Consider the following 21,048-nt stretch of genomic DNA (forward strand, 5'->3'; position numbering starts at 1 on the left):
ACTTTTTGGTTATATTATTTCTATATAACATAATTTTCTAAAAGATAAGTAAATTTTAATTATTGTAATAAAAAAAGCATTAATAATGTCTGCTTAAAGAAAACAAAGTATGGACATTATATAAAATAAATAATGTAAAAATCTAAAGTTAAAATTCCAGGCCCATTATGAAACTTTTTTTGCTTAATTTTCATTTAAATAATGTTACTGTGAAAAAAAAAAACTTATATAGATTATATTTTTAAGCAAAATATAATTATCTTTGTGACCCTCACTCATAATCACAGTAGGCTAATACATGTTGCTGTTATAATCAAATCCAGAATTTTAATTTGTACAAAAAATGAGATAAACTGTCTATTCTATTGCTGATGTGATATAATAAACTAACTGTAATTTAGCTAGCACAGTCACTTTGTATTAGTTTCTGGTCTTCCAGTAAGAGGTCTGGGTAATGAAGGAGTGCTGCTCTATAGCGCCCCCTTCCACCTGTGGAGGGGTGACTGCAGCAACGCGGAGCGCCATGAAGTTTGGTTGAGGCTGCAATGCAGTGATTCAGACAACCAGATGGTATCCTGTGGATTAATCCCTCATGTTGGAGTCTATTCGACTCTCTGTGATGTGAAAGCATCTTGATTATTAAATGTTTGGTTGGGGTTTCTGAATATATTTTGAGACACTCCTCAGATACCAATCTTTCATGTTCATCAGTGATAAATTAATTTGCATACTTGGAAATCATAATAGGCTGTAATTTGTGCACCTTAAATTGAAGGACACAACATGTTACAGACCAAAGATGGGCTTGCACTTTGACCATCTGCAGTATATTTCCATTAACACATCACGTGTGTGTTTGAATAAAAAGGAAACTGAAATTAGGTTGAGGAAGTTTTATTCGGAAACTGGACAAGCTGCGCTGGTGTTCACCCTTGAATGGAGCCAGAAACAGTATCAACTACAGGTAAAACGCTACACGTCTGAAGAATGTCATGTTAAGAGTTAAAACACACATACACACACTCGCTCACAGGCACACGTGTGCATCCATTCATTTCACACACTTAGTAAACTTGCACATTAATACCTTGATTAAGACAACGGTCTCAATGGTAATCAGTGATTACAAAAGAAACTCCACAAATTTCCCACAGTGCAATTCACCTACCTATACAGATTTATATGTATATATATATATATTTCTCATACACACACACACACCTATGTACTTAGATAAACATGATTTCAATAAAGACTTTGATCCATTTAACGGTTTAATGAACATCTCAAAATCTTCATAAATAATCAACAGAAACAAAAACAAACAGTAATAATTCCATCTTTTTTTCTTTTTTTTTTTTACACTTAGGTCCTCAGCATCAGCATTCAACCTCAACATTTAGATTTGAATGGTCCCAAAAGTGAGTAAACTAAATGATGGCTGATTTGTTCTTTTGAATGTGAATAAAATTGTGACAAAATAAAAGAAGGATGACAAACAAGTGTAGCATAGGAGAAAGAGGGCGTCTATTTAAACACACACACGGGACGAGAGCAATAGCTACACAGCGCATTTACAGGGGAACGCACAGCAGGCTACTATACACAGAGAGGAAGATCAATCACACATTCACTTGCAAACAGCACACTCACGATACACGCATGCACACAAAAATTCCTCTCATCGTTTCGGGTGGTGAAGTTACTCAGTGTGTATCATTAGGAAGATGTTTGTGTTTGTGTTGGTGCTTGCTTGTGTGTGTGTGTGTGTGTGTGTGTGTATGGTGGTTCATATGTAAGAGATGATAAGAGCGATTAACCCTTGGTGGACAGGATAAGAGCGACAATAAGGCCGTAGAGCCCCAGAACCTCTGCGAAAATGAGGATGAGGATCATCCCCACGAACAGGCGAGGCTGCTGGGCTGTGCCCCTAACTCCTGCATCTCCCACGATACCGATGGCGAAGCCAGCTGCGAGACCACTCAGACCCACGCTCAGCCCGGCACCCAGGTGCAAGAAACTCCTAAACACAGGACATGCACAGAGTTACATATTTTCTGTTACAGCACTGGTTACATTGTGAAGACAATAGACAACGATTGAGGTAAACATAATTAATAATTTCATAAAGTAATAAGTAACAATAATTTACAAAAAGAACAATATGGTTAAACCTTCATGTACAGATACAGTAACAGTATATATTCTCATATAAAGTTGTGTGCATATATATATATATATATATATATATATAGTAGTTATAAAAAATATCAATCTACATACAAAAATTGGATTTCGTAATTATAATGGAGTACATATTAATAAATACCATAAAATAATACCTAATTCATACAGGTAAAGTAAAAAGTCTCTTTAATTGTTTATATACTCTTACTATCTATCATTTTTTATATAGTGTTAAATCTTTAAATTTAAGTCAATAAAATAGAATCATTAAGATTCTTCTATTTTAACCAAATAGGGTTAGATCTAGATTAGTCGCATCATATCAAACAGATAATATAGTCAGCTGTTGAAACAAAATTTCTCAGCCACCAATAAAATGTGTGCTATTTATTTATTTATTTTATGAGGATGCTGAGAGTGACTTCCAGGAAAGTCCTAAGCAGACAAGACACCAGCAAAGAGCATGACTCACTTGAAGAGTGTGATATCGGCAGACATGTTGTTGGCAATAAGTACAGCCACCACCAGGCCGTAGATGGCGATGATACCCGCCATGACCACGGGAATGATGGACTTCATGATCAGCTCCGGCCGCATCACCGACATGGCAGCAATGCCTGTGCCACTCTTGGCCGTCCCATATGCAGCACCCAATGCTAAACAGAAAGGAAATGGCTATTAACAAACACACCGAGAGCGAGAACAAGCACTTAAAATGGGTTAAAGTTGAATGAATACAGGCCAAGGCACATGTTGTAGGTTTAAACAAATACCCAACTAATGAACACCACTAACACATGTCTTATAAACCAACCCCCCAAACACAAACCAACACTTCCAGGAATACTTTCCAAAATAACAGATACTGAATTGAATCATTACCGTATTTTCTGCACTATAAGGCGCACTTAAAAGCCTTTAATTTTCTCAAAAAACGACAGTGCGTAGGGGCTGTGCAAAAAATCGAATGCGATTTCCTTGCACATCTCATCAGTGAAGACGCTCCTGTAATTAGAAGTATATCTCCAGCACGTGCGTTCAGATCAGGGTTGCCAGGTTTTCACAACAAATCCTGCCCAGTTGCTTCTTAAACCTAGTCCAAAACTAGCCCAATCGCGATTCCAGGAGGTTCCCCGATAAAAATTGCTTCCCGGGGTTAAAATATACATTTTTCTGGAAGGGTTGCCCTGGTAAAATTCGCATTTTAGGGGCTAAATATCACGTTATTTGTATTGGGGTTGCTTCAAACCGCGGACATGAAAAACAATCGCAGACTTGGCAACACTGGTTCAGATGGAGCGGCAGTTACTACACAGAGCCGTAGTCTACCAACAACTAACACAAAATCGTTTTCAAAATCGACAAAGAATCGCCCGCGATTTTAAAATCGATTTTGTGTAGATTGTCAGTGAATTACGGCTCGGTGTAGTAAATGCCAACCGGTGTTGCCAAGTCTGTGGTTGTTTTTCATGTCCGCAGGTCGAAGCGACCGCAATACAAATAACGTGATATTTAGCACCTAAAATGCGAATTTTACTAAGGCAACCCTGCTAAAAAACGTATATTATAACCCCGGGAAGCAATTTTTATCTGGGAACCTCCTGGAAGCGCGATTGGACTCGTTTTGGACTAGTTTTGAGAAGCAACTGGGCAGGATTTGTTGTGAAAACCTGGCAGCCCTGATCCGAACGCACGTGCTGGAGATATACTTCTAATTACAGGAGCGCCTTTACTGATGAGATGCGCATGAAAATCGCATTCGATTTTTTGCACAGCCCTAACAGTGCGCCTTATAATCTGGAGCGCTTTATATATGGATCAAGGTTTTGTTGACATTCCCTTTAGCACAGCTCCATCTAGTTGATGCATAACGCAAACCCAGTCAAACGTTTGACTGCAGTATCTTCTATTCTATGCGCTTTATAATCCGGTGCGCCCTATATATGAAAACTATTCTAAAATAGGCCATTCATTGAAGGTGCGCCTTATAATCCGGTGCGCCTTATAGTGCGGAAAATACGGTAATCGAATCGCAAGCTTGTGAATGAGTATCAAATTGAATCAGTGAAATCTGTCAAAGCCTAGCCCTAGTGTTTAAGGTCATTCACATCATTTATATACATCTGTTCCTAATTTTCTTTTCCTGAATGTTGACTGTGTTTTCTGAAATGAGATAATCAAAATACCTACTGTATAAACCTTCAATAAGTTTGCTTCTGCTTTTATCTGATGTTCAGGGAATGTTTTCAAATCCAGCCAATCAAACCACTGACTTTACTTCCACAGTACTTTTTACCTACTACGGAAGTCGATGGCTACCGTCAACTGTGGTTTTGTGCTCAAAAGAAAGAAAGAGAAAGAAAAACTCAAAAGGGTTTGGAACAGGAGTCTTTTTTTTTTAAGTTCGTTTTTGGTGAACTGTCCCTTTAATTAGATAATAAATAGCTACAACATTTAAGAAAACCTAATGTCTGCTTTAAGATCAAGTTAAAGCATTTTAATGCTGTCTCCTTTTGTGTGCGGAGCTGCTCACACATATCTACTCGGAGTATGTCCTGTGTTCATCTATAACAGTTTGATTTGGCTCGGCTACTAAATCAGACATCAGAAGACTACATCGGACAGTCAGGACTGTTCAGAGGATTACTGCCCCCCCCCCCCCCCCCCCCCCCTGCAACCTCCAAGATCTTTAAATCTCCAGAGTGAGGAAAAGGGCAGGTAAAACCACTCTGGACCCCTCAGCACCCTCCCTGCGCTACAGAGCACAGACCACCAGGACAGTCAGACACAACCTCAGTTTTTCCACAGGTCATATCTCACCTGAACAAAACATAACACAACTCAGGACTGCACATCTGTTAATAACACATATGCACATTCACAATTCTGCCTCTCACATTTATTTTCTCGATATTGTTATGTATAATTGATGGTACCTTCTCTTTATTCTAAGTGTTTCTATCGCATGCATGTCTGCACTCTCTGTTCCTGAAGCTCCTGACACTAAGAGAAAATTCCTTGTTTGTGCGTTAACACACTCGCCAATAACGCTCTTTCTGATTATGACCCTATTCATCTGTGCTGTCTTGCTTTAAAGACTTCAAAGACAAGGTCAGCAAAGCATTCACACAGTCTCCGACTGCTTTCGTCCTCCGTCCGTCACATGACTACAGAAGCGAGTCCCTTTCGTTTGTAGGAAGCGAGCGAGGAGTTGCGTCAAATCTATCAGGATGTGTCCTGGACTGAGGCACGACGCGCTGACACGGCACTTTAAACTCTATTAAATGGCAAGAGCAATGGCTGTCGTTTGAGTAACGTTACAGACAATACGTGTGTCCCTGTGATAACCAGTTAAACTGACAAGGCCGTTTTTCCTCTGTTTTAAAAGATGGGCTGTCGCAGCAGATAAGCGCAAACCGGTTTATGTTAATTAAGTAACGCAATTCGTCTGGAGCTGAAGTAAATCAATGGCATTTAATCGGTCAGGCGACCCTACAGTTACAGTCTAGACCAACACACGTAAGATGTGCGATCATACGAAGATAAAGAACAAAAATAAATAAGAACAATCCGACGTTCTTCCAGCCGCAGAGGACATTCTATAAATGACGTGCTTGCGCAAATATTCCAACAAGAGCTTCGGCTCATCCGACACGACAGCGGCTTGAGTTTAGCATCCACGCAGGGTTCAGTGAGCCGAAGCGATGAAGGCAATAATGAAACGAAATAATTAATAGACATTACGTCAACCGGGACGTCATGTGCCGTGATGGAAACCATAGGATCCCTTCTCCTACTACAGGTACACGGCTCAGCGAGCATCGCGTCGCGTTGACCAGGCCTATACACCTAATAAAGCACTCAAAGTGACGGACACTTCAGTTTAGGTTAAAACGACGCGTCTCTTACCACTGAACACCATTGCTGCCGAGGCACCCATCACTGCGAAGAAGGGAGCGTACTCGGGGCTCTGGGAGGACATTCTTCTTGCGCGTTCAGACACCTACAACTAAAGACAGAGAGGGAGGTTTCAGTCTGGGAGGCTTGGGCTCTAGAGAAGCTCTGGTCTGGGCTGACAGGTCTTGTAGGAGCGCAAGAGACTGTCACGGATCCGACAGGAGCTTGATCGCCGGCGGAGAGGAAGAAAATGGCGAAATGGCGAGAGTCACATGATCAACCATAAGTGCAGGGTGCATTTCCGCTTCTCCAGCGATGACTTATGAATACGCAACGTATTTCTTTCTTTGATTTTGCAATGACTGACTGTCACGGGACCTCAGAGAGGATTTTCGACGTTTTAGTAGAATTGAATACACGTTATTAGTTTTGTGTGGGCATTGGGTGGTTGTGTCGCTTGAACAACACCCCTGTTTTATTGGTGATTTGGTATGTTCTTTTGCAGGCTTCCACTACGATATTTGAATGCGTTCACCGATCATAGCAATATATAGACTTGAAAACCAATTGTTTATCTGGTTGAACTTGTCTCATTCTTTAAAAACCGACAGATGTTAGCCACATATTATATGGATACATTTAAATATCTTATGGAAGTACCCATTTTGCGAATAAGGTTGAGAAAGTGCAGGATAATCTCTCTCCACCTTCAATACCACGACTTAGGTGCCCTTGAGCAAGGCATCGAACCCCCAACTGCTCCCCGGGCGCCGCAGCATAAATGGCTGCCCACTGCTCCGGGTGTGTGCTCACAGTGTGTGTGTGTTCACTGCTCTGTGTGTGTGCATTTCGGATGGGTTAAATGCAGAGCACAAATTCTGAGTATGGGTCACCATACTTGGCTGAATGTCACTTCACTTCACTAAAACACACATATATACACATAAATAGGCTATAATATTTAACAAAAAAAGAGTCGGGGTTCAATCTTCAACTGGCTGGCAGGAGCCGCCACTGGCATGTCACGTGACCTGTCAGTGGGTGGCTGGCAGCTGCCAGTCTGATGCTGGCATGTCACGTGACCTGTCAGTGGCTGGCTAGTTGTCTGCCAGTCTGCCTTTGGCAAGTTTTAGAAACCATTGATTTTTGGCTGTTTTTGTGTTTTGTGTTCCACCCTCTCTAGCTCATTTATTATGCATCTGTTGATATGTTTTTGTTCTTTTGCATGATTGGTGTTTTAGACAATTTATCCCAATTGAAACAGTAAAATGGCCGTGATCAGACTGTCAGCTTAATGACGCTTTGCTGGACGGTCTATTCAGTCAGCCGCGGCTGAACTGCGGTTATAACGCGTTGCCTTACACTCTCGCTGCAATGAAATACACTGTTTTCTTATTATGAATGTAATCTCAGGCATCTCTTCTTTAGTATGATTGGTGTTTTGGGGACGATTATCCCGATTAAAACAGTAAAATGGCCGTGATCAGACTGTCAGCTTACTGACGCTTTGCTGGACGGTCTATTCAGTCAGCCGCGGCTGAACTGCGGTCATAACGCGTTGCCTGACACTCTCGCTGCAATGAAATACACTGTTTTCATATTATGAATGTAATCTCAGGCATCTCTTCTTTAGTATGATTGTTTTTTGGGGGACTATTATCCCAAATAATCCAGTAAAATGGCCGTGATCAGACTGTCAGTTTACTGACGCTTTGCTGGACGGTCTATTCAGTCAGCCGCGACTGAACTGCGGTCATAACGCGTTGCCTGACACTCTCGCTGCAATGAAATACACTGTTTTCTTATTATGAATGTAATCTCAGGCATTTCTTCTTTAGTATGATTGTTTTTTGGGGGACTATTATCCCAAATAATCCAGTAAAATGGCCGTGATCAGACTGTCAGCTTACTGACGCTTTGCTGGACGGTCTATTCAGTCAGCCGCGACTGAACTGCGGTTATAACGCGTTGCCTGACACTCTCGCTGCAATGAAATACACTGTTTTCTTATTATGAATGTAATCTCAGGCATCTCTTCTTTAGTATGATTTGTGTTTTGGGGACGATTATCCCGATTAAACCAGTAAAATGGCCGTGATCAGACTGTCAGCTTACTGACGCTTTGCTGGACGTAGGCTATAGGCTATACATCTATTCACAGTAGGCATAACGTGAATCTTTCTCTATTGTTCCCTAATGGCTAAACAATTTCACTAATTATATGATATACTAATATTGCGAACTACATATATTTTTAACTAATTAATTGAACTAAATATTTAGATAAACTTGTTTGTAACGTTACATGACGTGTGTGCCGGGATCTGACTGTTTTAATAGCCATACCCACCCGAGAAGCAAAGCGTCAGTAAGCTGACAGTCTGATCACGGCCATTAACTGGTTTAATTGGGATAACCGTCCCCAAAACATCAATCATACTAAATAACAGATGCATGAGATTACATTCATAAAAAGAAAACCGTGTTGTTAAAATATGTTCATTATGTCCTCAGTTGTATCAGAGAATGTCTAATGTTGTATGTAATGCTGTATATGTTTATGCCACAGGAGGGCACTAAAGTGTCAGCTATTAGAGGACCCATTTGCGTCATTAAGTTTGTCTCAGTTGAGTTGCCGTAGGCAATAGAGAAAAAATAATAACACTGAAGGCTAGCTGTCCGACCGTGAGACTGATGTGTCGGCAGCTAGAAAAATAAATATGCCAAGAACGGCTAAAGATTATCCATCTCTATCGTCCAGTCTTTTCCTCCAAATGCAACGCTAGCTGCAACTCAACTAGTGAATTTCCTTGCAGCGAGAGAGTCGGGCAACGACTCGACTGGATAGACCGTCCAGCAAAGCGTCAGTAAGCTGACAGTCTGATCACGGCCATTTTACTGTTTTAATCGGGATAATCGTCCCCAAAACACCAATCATACTAAAGAAGAGATGCCTGAGATTACATTCATAATAAGAAAACAGTGTATTTCATTGCAGCGAGAGTGTAAGGCAACGCGTTATAACCGCAGTTCAGCCGCGGCTGACTGAATAGACCGTCCAGCAAAGCGTCATTAAGCTGACAGTCTGATCACGGCCATTTTACTGTTTCAATTGGGATAAATTGTCTAAAACACCAATCATGCAAAAGAACAAAAACATATCAACAGATGCATAATAAATGAGCTAGAGAGGGTGGAACACAAAACACAAAAACAGCCAAAAATCAATGGTTTCTAAAACTTGCCAAAGGCAGACTGGCAGACAACTAGCCAGCCACTGACAGGTCACGTGACATGCCAGCATCAGACTGGCAGCTGCCAGCCACCCACTGACAGGTCACGTGACATGCCAGTGGCGGCTCCTGCCAGCCAGTTGAAGATTGAACCCCTACTGCAAAAAAACTCAAAATCCAGTAGACCAGTTTTCTCAGTGCATTTACTACAGCTATTTGTACACCTCCATTAATAAAACTGGAAAAAATGTTTAGTGAAGCATTGAACTATCAATGAAATGCTGAAGAAACGTTATTTTAACATTGCATGTGGAGGTTGTATTAGCTGTACATTGTCATGTGCTTAGTCTCATGACTTGGAGCTGGAGACTCCAGAGGGGAAGTGACTTTATGTTGCTCACTCTCGGCCACAGGCGTATCCAGACAAGTGTAATATTAAAGTTTCTTAGTTGTTCTGGATTGTGTGTGTGTGTGTGTGTGTGTGTGTGTGAACTTCCCTTTTAGTTATGTGATGTTTGATGTGAACCTAAATACTGAAAGTATCGCTCCATGTTTTTCTTCCTCTGCAGATTGGGTGCTGATGACAGTCACCTGAGATTATACCACCTACATTTTACACAGTGGTAGTTACTATAAAACAGATCCGGAAGAGGATAATGCATTCTTGTCTTCTACTGATTAACAAAAGAGTGCACATTCGGTGTATACACTATATAGGCTACACTGTAAAAAAGAAAAAGTTAGTTCAACTCAAATTTTCAAGGCAACCGACTGCACAGAATTTTTGAGTTGAAGATATCAACTTAATTTTTTAAGTTTTGAAGAACTACAATTATTAAGTTGCGTCAGCTAAGTTTTTCAAGTTCTGACAACTAATTTTTTTTAATTCAAGTTACTGGAACTTTCAAGTCTGTAAAAACGTACTATTTTGAGTTCGAATTACCATCCTCTGTAATAACTTACTATTTTGAGTTTAAACTACCCTCCCCCCTTCCCCCCCCTCCCCCATTAAATCATACACTGACAATAAACCAGTTAATTTATGCATGTTTATTTGAACGACTTTGCTTTACAATTCCACAATGTAAACAAGTAATAAAGCAAATACAGGTTTCAGTACCATAATATGGGCAGTTTTTTTTCTTGTTGAGACCGTACAAATAATGCAATATTGCAGAAATGTGTCCCAGCTGAAAAAGCCAAATTATCTGAACTTTCTGAATGATCTGAACTTTGAAATTAGCCAAAAATGCAAACATGCAGGCTATAACAGTAATGGTGAAACACAGCTTGCTTACTGAACAATCAATACCGTAGTCTCTTGACAGTAATATGACAGCTACACAAAATATTTGTTTTTAGTTCAAATAAAGCACTTGTGTCCAGAGAAAATAAGGCACATGTCAATAAGTTGGGGAAATCAAAAGGAACAACATAAAAACTATAAGGTGGTCTATGTGAAGACTTACAAAATATCCAAACATAATAAATGAACAGACATGATAAAAGAAATCTTCCCCATGGATACTTGACACACCAGCAAAGATGCAGACTATAACAGCAATGCTGAAACAAAGCTTGCTTCAACTGAGAAACAATCAATAGTCTCGTGACAGTTATATGACAGCTACAAATAACAGATTTGTTTTTAGTCAAAATAAAGGAACAACATAAAAACTATAAGGTGGTCTATGTGAAGATTTACAAAATATCCAAACATAAATGAACAGACAGGATAAAATAAATCTTCCCCATGGAAAATGAATCACTGGTTTAACAGCTTGGTCTTGAAGCTCCGGACACGCTGTGAGCAATTGGTGGACATTTCCATGAAAATGTGCTGGATAGTTTCAAAGGTATACCTGATGTCTTTTGGGAACTCCATGTTGAGGCTATAAAGCAAGCCAAAAAGATACGCAAGTGCAGTCGGGGTGTCTGGGATGTCTTTCAGGACAATGGTTTCCTCCAACACAAGGGCAATATTAATGACTGCGTCGTCATCATCATCAAACACTGTGAGGACCCCCATCTTGATGCCTTTCACCTGTTTGTCATCTGCATCAGTTGCCTGACAAAACAAAAACACTACTGAAATAATGTCCTGTAATAAAATAGTCAATAAAGAGTGATGTCTATTTGTGTATGGCCTCTTTGCTATACAACACTACTAAAAGCTGAAGGTCTTCCAAGCTGCACTCACCAGGCATCTAGAGAAAAGCTTCTCAGTATTCTCCCGCAGAAATATGGGAAGACCTTCCACAGCTGCCTGTCTGCGATGACTTGTGATGTCAGATGTCTGTTTTGGAAGAATATAAAGACAAACAAATACTTTTGTTTAGCTCTGTGAAATGTACTTGTGCATGTGCACTTGTGCTTGTTCCATTTGTATTCCCATCACTACAATTGTGAATGTAGGCAGATTAAATAATTGCAGGCTCTGTTAGTTTGTTAGTGTTTCTTTTTGTCTTTTAAGGATAAGTTCACTAGTTTAACGAACACTCAACGAACCCCACTAACCAATCAGTTAGGGTTGATTTAAAGACAGGTTTGTGAATGCATGTAGCTAGCCATTCTGAAGCATGGCAGTTCTAAATCAGCTCAAGACTGGACCAATAGTCAAAATTCTGGTGTCAAACACTATTTCATCAACCCAGAGAGGGGCCTCAAAGTGCAAAATCGTGAACGTATCCTTTAAATATAACTGTATTAAATAGTCAATCAAGATGGAACTCGCTCACCAATGTAGCTGATGCAAAAAAAATAATTAAAAGAAAACTCCGGTGAAAAATGAACCTAGGGGTAATTAACACATGGTTACCGGGTAGATCGTTCTCTGGGATGCGTTTTCATGATAATCGAATATAAAGAGTCTTATCTTTAATAACAGATTAGCTTATAACGCTAGTATATGGGGCAGAGAGTAAGTTAAAGTAAATCGCTAGTTAATACCACTAACAACGCTCAAAATAGCCTCACACTACCACGGTAGCATAATGACAGCAGCCACCCAGAAAAACAGTCTCGACAAGTCGAGCGACGAATGCCGTGCTACGCGATATGAACTGTGACTTCCTCAGTGTTATTTTTTTTTTCTCTGTTGAGTTCAGTGCTTTCTTCCGGAAACAACGGACCATATGAGATTCCAAGTCACAGTTCATATCACTTAGCACGAGACTGTTTTTCAAGATGGCTGCTGTCTGTATACGCGTAATGTACTGTCTTTATAAAGTATCTTATTATTAAACTGTTTGTACACGTACAAAGTTCTCAATGCTTCGGTTTGCATGTAAGGACCCTCATTATGCTACCGTGGTAGTGTGAGGTTATTTTGAGCGTTGTTAGTGGTATTAACTAGCGATTTACTTTAACTTACTCTCTGCCCCATATACTAGCGTTATAAGCTAATCTGTTTTTAAAGATAAAACTCTTTACATTCGATTATCATGAAAACGCATCCCAGAGAACGATCTACTCTGTAACCATGTGTTAATTACCCCTAGGGTCATTTTTCACCGGAGTTGTCCTTTAAGTTATTACATCAAAAGTGCAAAGTGCTAGCTTGGTAGTTCCTTCTTGATTAATGCTTTAAATATTAGTGGACAAACTGAATAAAAGGCCTTGTAGTCAATATAACAACCTGTTTGTCAAGCATTTCCAAAAGGGTTTCCATCTCTCGACTAAAGGCGCCCTTCCTGGCACGATACAATTTCAACAGACGAGGGGTGAACATCTCAAGGGCAGCTTTAAATGTTCCCATCAGGTCCTTGGTGGTCACACGAGTGAACTCTTGACAAATCTGAATGAAATGAAAATACAACAAGCTGATAGTGTGATTTCATTGTTATAATTAAGACAGCAAACTCAAAGCCATGATACAAATGAACCTACATACACTATTATGAAAAAAACATAACACAAATGTAAACAAATGCACCAAGTTCAAGAAAAAAAAAGATGCCTTACCTGTTCTTCAAGAAATAGACCGGGCCACCTCTCCAGAACCTCTGAGACCATGGGCTCCATCTCTACAATCTCCATTCTCCTAAAGGAGAATGTCATGTCCATCTTCTGTTTGATGAACTCCATGTCCTTGTTTTTCTTTTTCATGGCTTCAACCAGGGAAGACCTCAGGTCTTCCAAGTCATCCTCATTGTAGCTTTCAGGATGATCTGGTACATGGTTGACCTCACCTCGTTTTGGTTTTTTCAAGGAAAACCTTCCCTCCGGACCACCATCCCCATCATCATCATCTCTTCTTCGCCTGTTGACACCATGATCATCCACCTCCTCCCTTCTTGATCTCCTGTTGACACTAACCTCATTACATCCAGCTTGACGTAGTTTTGATCTGTAGTTCCCCATCTTGTACTTTATGCTGGTTGTCCATCCCGCATATCCAGTACCACCACCAGGCTCTTTGAGGCAGGGATGTTTGTTGACAAGTTCAGCAGCAACAGAATCAAACTCATGTTTTTCAGGGTAGGCTTTCACAGAAAATATTTCTTGTGCCAACTTGTCCAGAATCTCTTTTTTCACATCTCTGGTTACATGTAAACCCTTCCCTGATATTTCAAACGTGTCATTCCCCTTGCGGAGTATCAGTTCAACATCATATGAGAATGCTGGTACTGGGAATGGAATGGGCCACTGTGAAACGTTCCTCCTATATGTCCGCACAACTGAAGATGAGCTGTGGATTGAGTCTGGAGATCCAATGATGGCTGTGTCAAGGGAAGAGATAGAGGATGACCGAGTTGGTGTTGGAGGTGGTGGTGATGGCATGTCCTCATTGCTCCACAGAATATGCAAGACAGCCTTTTCTGAAGGTAACTCTGCTATGTCAATCAGGTTGCAAACTGCCTGGCCAAAGTCTGAGTCTTCATACTGTATACAGAATTCACCCACAAGTTCAAATTTTTGACGCAGTTCATTGTACAGTTCCTCTAAAGTTTCTGGAGCTTTGGTCAGACGAATCTTACGGACGAGTTTGGGATTTATGTGGACCAGAAGCAACAAAGCCTGTGAGGACAAAAGAAGAACAGATATTTGCATGACACTTTAAACTGAAGTCATATACAGTCATGGCCAAAAGTATTGGCGCACCTCAAGAATTGTTGGTTCTTAAGCAAAATGTGCACACTATTGAAGTTTTTTTTGATAAAATAACCAAAGCAGGATGTTTTCAATAGCTCAACACAACTGAAACAACAATTGGTTGCGCCAAATGTAACAGAATATATCACCAAAATACTACGGGAAGTGAATACTGCATGGTCGAAAGTATTGGCACCCTTCACAAATGTCTTTTGTCGTGATAAAAGCACACATTCTAATGGACAAAAATCTCCAGTTTACTCACTATACATATCTGTTGGTTTATATGGACAGTATGAGGTTTTCTTCAAGTAGAATCGAGTTTATTATCCTTTAGAAATGGGCTTATAATTTTGAGTGCCAATACATTTGACCATGCAGTATTCACTTCCCACAGTATTTTGGTGATATTTTGTGTTGAATTTGAGGAAACCAATTTTTGTTGTTTCAGTTCTGTTGAGCTATTGAAAATACCCTGGTTTGGTTATTACATAAAAACACCTTCAAACGTGTGTGAGTTTTGCCCGGAAACCAACACATCGCGAGCCCTACACAAAGGTTGCATGCTAGAAGCTATATCTATCTAGTTAACTACCATATCAAATCGAAGTTTTGCATCACAGTTTTAGCAGCACGTTAGTTCTAACGTTACCTTGGTTGCAGCGCATGGTCACGAGCAGTAATGTGAATAACCGCCGACGGTGCTTCGGTTTGATATGAGCAAAGCAGACGTGTATAAAAAAATGCCATAATGCCATCGAGAATAACAAACATATCTTTCAATTAATATGTGGACAATAATTATATTGAGATTAGCTGTTCAAAATAAGCTATCTTATCTATTAGCTATAGTGGGGGATTTTGTATTGCCATAAACGCCTCGTCTGGTTATGATTTATCGATTTTGTTTCCCACAATGACATGTAATACAAATACCAAATGCATATAACATTACATATTCATATGATTAGCTTACCTGTTAGAAGGGATGTCTCTTTTCAACAAAGACGTCAGGGAAAGTTACCGCTGGCGCTGGCATCGTGACAAAATGGCGGACGCAAAACTTTCAAACTGTCGAAGGGAGCTCCTGGGAAAATCTTTGGAAACCCCGTCGCAGCCGGTTGCCATGACAAATTTCAAATGAGCATGCGCAGATAAGTTGACCTCACTCTAACTGCGTGTCAACTACAACTTCAAAATAAAATCAACTCAATGTATTAAATAAGATGAACTTTTCCTCAGAAACGTCTGAAAGTGAGTTCAAGTGGCTTACAACAGATAGTTCAAGTTCCAACTAGCAACTTTATTGTCAGTGAATGCAAAAATCTGAGTAAGGTGAACAATTTTGAGTTGTCGTTTTTACAGTGTACTTTATATATGCAGACATTGCCAGATGCATTGTGGGGAAATATTTCTAGGAACTATAGATGTCTATAATACAGTATTGCATCTATAAAAAATAACACACCAGTTTTCCAAATATTAAAATATGCAATGCTTTAATAATACAAATAAACTAAACTAGGACTTTTAAAATGACCTGCCCCACTCAACCCAAGCAGCTGAGTCCTTAGCCATCTTCAAAAACTGGCTGAAAACACTTCCCTTCCATCTTTAGTTGACCCTCTAACTCTAACACTCTCTATTCTAATTCTATTCTATCTGTTTTCTTTTTTATTTATTATAAAATAAAATAAATACCCTTGTTACGTGTACTGTGTTAGGCTAACTGAGACTTGGGCTTGTATATCATTGCTCTTTTGTTGATTTTGATTGCTTCCATCTTCCTCATTTGTAAGTCGCTTTGGAGAAAAGCATCTGCTAAATGACTAAATTGAATTGATCTGAGTGTTTTATATAATAATAACATAAACCACGCAATAAACAAATGTAACTTGACATGAAAAATAAAACAATTAAAAGCTAAAACTACTTTAATGAAATGTATAATTGAACTAGATAAAACGCTTAAATGTGGCTGATTTGACTGAGGGAAATCTCAATCCACATATGTATTCAACAAGGTGTTTTTGGATGAGCCGGGTGGTTAATGTATGTGGTGCCGTTGGACGTCGCTATAATTCTTCATATTCCTTTCTTTTTATTATTATTGTCTACGTGGCACTTTCTGATCTGCTGTCCCATACTGCTCCCTATTGGTTATCTGTGTCCAGCATCGCTGAAAACCAATAGAATCGGTTGACTGAAGTGTAAATGTGTCTTCATTTTCGTTTATCAGGCTCGTCTGATGATGTTACGAGAGCGGATGGCTTGTTTGCTCGAGTAATATTAACAGATATGCAATTAAATTACGCATATGAATTTTTCTCAAAGCAATAGGGGGCACCCGGATTTGAACCGGGGACCTCTTGATCTGCAGTCAAATGCTCTACCACTGAGCTATACCCCCTTCATTTACTGGCACCTTATTCATACATATTATTCATAAAATATCATAATGTACAAATACTGTAGACTGTTTGATCATGAGTTTAATACATTAATGACACATGAATGATTTCACACCGAAGGCAGTTTCATCCTCACGAAGGCTCTTTATTTTAAAAATCAGTCATTCATGAACATCCTTTGACAAAATACATGAGTTTGATGATAGTGTACATTGCACTGGGAATTTGTAAACAGTTATTTGCAGAAATACTACACAGAGGAACAGAAAAGGAAAAATAATAGCCAGACATCCATAGATCTCCTGTTTCAGCCTGCTTTGGGAAAAACACATCTGAACAACACATCTGCTAAATGAAAGGGGTGAAACAACAGTTTGGTGTAGGTTTTGTTTCAGCTGCTGTGCTATAGGAACAGTGTTTGTGTGACCCAGAGATATGGGTGAAGTCTCATCTTGTAAGTGTTTCCTCCAGTGAATTCACATCTCGTTGATCCCATTAACAGAGCTTCTTCCTGTAACATGTGAGCACAACAACATGATCAGGTCCAGCTTCAGCTGTGGGCCCTCAGAAACCTGCGAGCTCAGATCTCTCCCGTGAGTCACGATTGCGCTCTCACGGCGGCGCATCGGTGCTACCGGCGCGGGATCACAGCACGTAGATGATGTAGGACAGGAACACAAGGCCGATGATGGCGAAGAACATCAACAGCAGCACATCCAGCATGATGCTCGCAGAGCAGCGGGTCCAAAAGACGCGCAGGATGCTCGGTCTCGATGAAAGGTGCAGCCGGCAGTAAATGGGGCCAAACGCTGGAAATGGGATTCTTCCACTCTTATAGCGTAAAGACTTGGCTTATTAGGAGCAAACCAGGCTGTACAGAAAGATGAAGGTAACTACAAAAATTATTTAAAAAAAAAATATCAGGGATAAGAGATTAAATTTATACATTTGCATTACATTTGAAAATTGAGAGGGACGTATCTGATTCTCAGAAGTTTTTACTTTACAGGCATGTTTAGATGGAGAACCACAGTGTAACAAAATGCTACTATATATTTTCCAGTTAACGAAACGTTTTGAGTCTCAAATACTTAAAAAATGCTATTTTCTTGAAACTAGGCCTACATAAAAACCCTTGTCAGGACAACAAAATCACCCCAAGAGTTGTCCCAACAAGGGACACAGTTGTCTGAACAAAGAATGTCATAATGTTGCCAACTCATTCTCAAGGGAAGTTACTAAAGGAAGGTCGATTTGTTGCTAAATGATGTTGTGATGTCATTGCGCGATGACGTCATCACAACACAAAAATTTACACTGCATCAAGTCTCAGCAAAACGTTTTTTAATAAAACATTTTATAAGATTTTAATTTTGTTATTTTGTAAATAATGCATAATAGAATAGGTCTAATATTCAAATATGAATAACTGTATTTAAATGCAACATTGGATTATTGAACACTTACACATTTTTGAAGAATTACAATTTAATTTTTTTTATTATTAGCTAGTAAACTAGTAAAACTACACATTCTGAACAATTATACCTTTAAGCAGTGTATTAGTAAAGAAAATTCTGTAAAAATAGTATACTATTAATATGAAGGAATTTTCCTTTTGATTTTTCAGTGGTTTATTTATTTTTTCTAAATACCTGCTTTTTAAAGTTTTTCTAAACACACATTGTGTTTTATGTTTTTGGGTTAGACGGATAATGTCCTGTAAACAAGCTGCTAATAAGTGTATCACAGTGTGCTCGGCTTGAAGCGGCGCTGCGCAGATCAATCAGTGTTTGACATCAAAGCACCGCAAAACGACCAGTTATAAAGCATGCAGATCCCTCTAATTATTACTACAACAGCAGCAGTCAACTTATTTCACGTGATGTGTGTACTAGGCATCTTTGGTTACATTTTTTTTTTTTTTTTTTACATTTATATGGAAAAAACTAACATTGTTAGTTATTTGTTGTACTGTGATGTAAAGAGCTCATCTTTTTAACAATTGTTGATTACCACCATTCAACCAACTGAATCCATTTTATGGATTTTCTTAGTCTTTTAAGATATTTTACAAATGAAGAGTGTTGTTTACTTACACATTCAATTAAGATATCCATCAAGATTTCCAAAACAGTTCACTGTTTGTCATTGGTTTATAAATATAAAATTTATAATGTGGTGACTTCTTAACACATTTTTTTTATCCAGGATGTCGAAAATAAATTACAACAGTAATTAACGACAGCAATTGATGTTTCAGTTTATGTGACAATAATTTTTTCTATTAGTAAAATAAGACAATCTGCATCACATGAACAAACAAATTTACGTTGGATAAACAAAGTATCTTTAGAGTAAAAAAAAAAACTATTGTTGAGAGAAGTCTTCAGAAGTCTTACTGCATCAAGTCGCCTTATTTTCTTTATACATTTCTAAACTACTTCTTTACAGTGCATGACTTGCATGAGGGCAGACATTGAGTTAACATACAAGTTTTTTTTTTTGACAAGAGTGTCATATTCCCCTCCATATTTTCCACCTTTTAGTTCCTTTTAAAAATCCTTGCTGGTTATTTTTGGGTGATTTGTCATTTATTAATGATCATTACTAACAATGAGACATTCTACTATACTGTCACAGATTTTCCACCAAAGAGTGCGTAAAAGAAGAACAATCTACTTGAGCTTGAGCTAAAACGGATTTATGATTTATGCAATGGAATTGAAAGGAAAAGATCTTGGATAAATATAACATATTTACATATCTTGTTGTATCCCTTTAGATGTCTTACCAAAATAAAAACTCTGCACTGCATCCATGTTTTAGAAAGGTAAAAGTACATGAAATTAAGAAACTGATATTTTTTTTCAGCAAGTATGCATTAAATGAATCAAAAGTGACCGTTAAGAAATGTATAATGTTGTAATATTAATTGATGTTTTAATATTGAGCCGCACAACTGCTTCAACATTATAATAATGATGTTTCTAATCATTACAGAATGATTTCTGAAGGATCATGTGACACTGAAGACTGGAGTAATGATGCAGAGAATCGGGCTTTACCATCAAAGGAATGCATTCAATTAAAACTTATTTTAAATCATAATAACATTTACTAATATTACAGTTTTTATATTGGTTTTGATTAAGTGAATGCAGTTCATTTAATCGTTTTTTTTTTTTTTAAATCATAAAAAAAATCTTACAAACCCCAAACCTTTGAATGCAGCAGCTTTTTAAATACATAATGTTATAATGTACAGAATAAGGCATTTGAGGGGATGCATTAAAGAACTGGAGGAACACCGGTGACAGTTATATTACTGATATTGAAGATTTCTGGAGAATATGTTTTACAGAAGAGTAAAAATCAAATGAGTAACCCAGATATTATCCCTTCGAAATAGCAGTAGCGAAAATAGTGTCTTGAGAAAGCAAAACACTTACTTTGATCATTCTCTGCATCTATATTTAGGCATTTTAGAGAACAGTGATCAGTAGAATCTCATTAGAGTCTTTGCACAGTAACATTGTTTCCAGTTAGAGAGAAATACATGCTAAGCTCTAAAGCATTCTAATACCGTCCGTTTGACAAACCCGCCTGACTTGGTATACAAATAGATTTTTTTATTCCACTGATATTGATAAATTGACATTAAAATTCGGTCTTGTACAATACCAGCAAGGCAATGAGAATAAGCAATGATATGAGGAAAAAAACAAAAACATCAATAACGTCTTACAGAACAGCTCTGAGATACATTTTAATACAATGCACATGGAATGTTCAGGAACCGAAATGGAATAATTAAAATCCAAAGCTAAAATGGTCCATAGAATTGTGCTTGGCCTCCTCTCTTCTCTCACTAATCTACAATGCTGTCCTGCTCCTCGCTTGCTAAGTGACTATATAGTTTCTTTTTTTTTCCCTTTATGAAGAACAAAATACATCACTATATTCTCGCATTTTTAAAAGCAAGAGCTGCAGAACAAAATGACACTCATATATTAGAAGTAATTCTGTAAAGGGCTAGAGGAATGTGAAGGAGCTTAAGAGAATATGCAAGTATCAAAAGGCTCCGTCCTTTTCATACAGTTTTAGGAACGTCCAGTTGAAAAAGAGGAGCCTTTTCTAGATTCCAGTTCCAGTACATGATGCAAACGCTCAGTCGTATGGAATGAAAACTGGAATGACCAGAAGTCCCACGATCAATGAGATGA

General features: G+C 38.7%; 1 protein-coding gene, 1 long non-coding RNA gene and 1 other non-coding gene across 3 annotated transcripts; all 3 read right to left on the reverse strand.

Annotated features, from left to right (window-relative positions):
* Positions 1–878: 878 nt before the first annotated feature.
* On the reverse strand, positions 879–6,344 carry LOC132143779 (V-type proton ATPase 16 kDa proteolipid subunit c-like). Its single transcript, XM_059554304.1, has 3 exons — positions 6,097–6,344; positions 2,660–2,843; positions 879–2,023 (listed from the first exon to the last, which is right to left on the reverse strand). The coding sequence occupies exons 1-3, from the start codon at positions 6,167–6,169 to the stop codon at positions 1,816–1,818; spliced, it is 465 nt and encodes a 154-aa protein (XP_059410287.1). The 5' UTR covers positions 6,170–6,344; the 3' UTR covers positions 879–1,815.
* Positions 6,345–16,749: 10,405 nt separating this feature from the next.
* Positions 16,750–16,821, reverse strand: trnac-gca (transfer RNA cysteine (anticodon GCA)). The gene has a single exon. It is a non-coding gene; the product is annotated as a tRNA-Cys (tRNA).
* A 125-nt stretch (positions 16,822–16,946) lies between these two features.
* Positions 16,947–17,602, reverse strand: LOC132115833 (uncharacterized). The gene is made up of 2 exons (XR_009425576.1): positions 17,395–17,602; positions 16,947–17,333 (listed from the first exon to the last, which is right to left on the reverse strand). It is a non-coding gene; the product is annotated as an uncharacterized LOC132115833 (long non-coding RNA).
* Between the last annotated feature and the right edge of the window lie 3,446 nt (positions 17,603–21,048).

This window comes from Carassius carassius, chromosome 1, assembly GCF_963082965.1.
Source record: "Carassius carassius chromosome 1, fCarCar2.1, whole genome shotgun sequence".
Taxonomy (NCBI): Eukaryota; Metazoa; Chordata; class Actinopteri; order Cypriniformes; family Cyprinidae; genus Carassius; species Carassius carassius.

Bases quoted from the DNA above. Each gene is read 5' to 3' on its own strand.
- LOC132143779 (XM_059554304.1), bottom strand. From the start codon at position 6,169: ATGTCCTCCCAGAGCCCCGAGTACGCTCCCTTCTTCGCAGTGATGGGT. The intron at 2,844-6,096 runs GTAAGAGACGCG...CTTTCTGTTTAG, and splicing joins GGCAGCAATGGTGTTCAGTG to CATTGGGTGCTGCATATGGG. The intron at 2,024-2,659 runs GTGAGTCATGCT...TCCTGTGTTTAG, and splicing joins GCCGATATCACACTCTTCAA to GAGTTTCTTGCACCTGGGTG.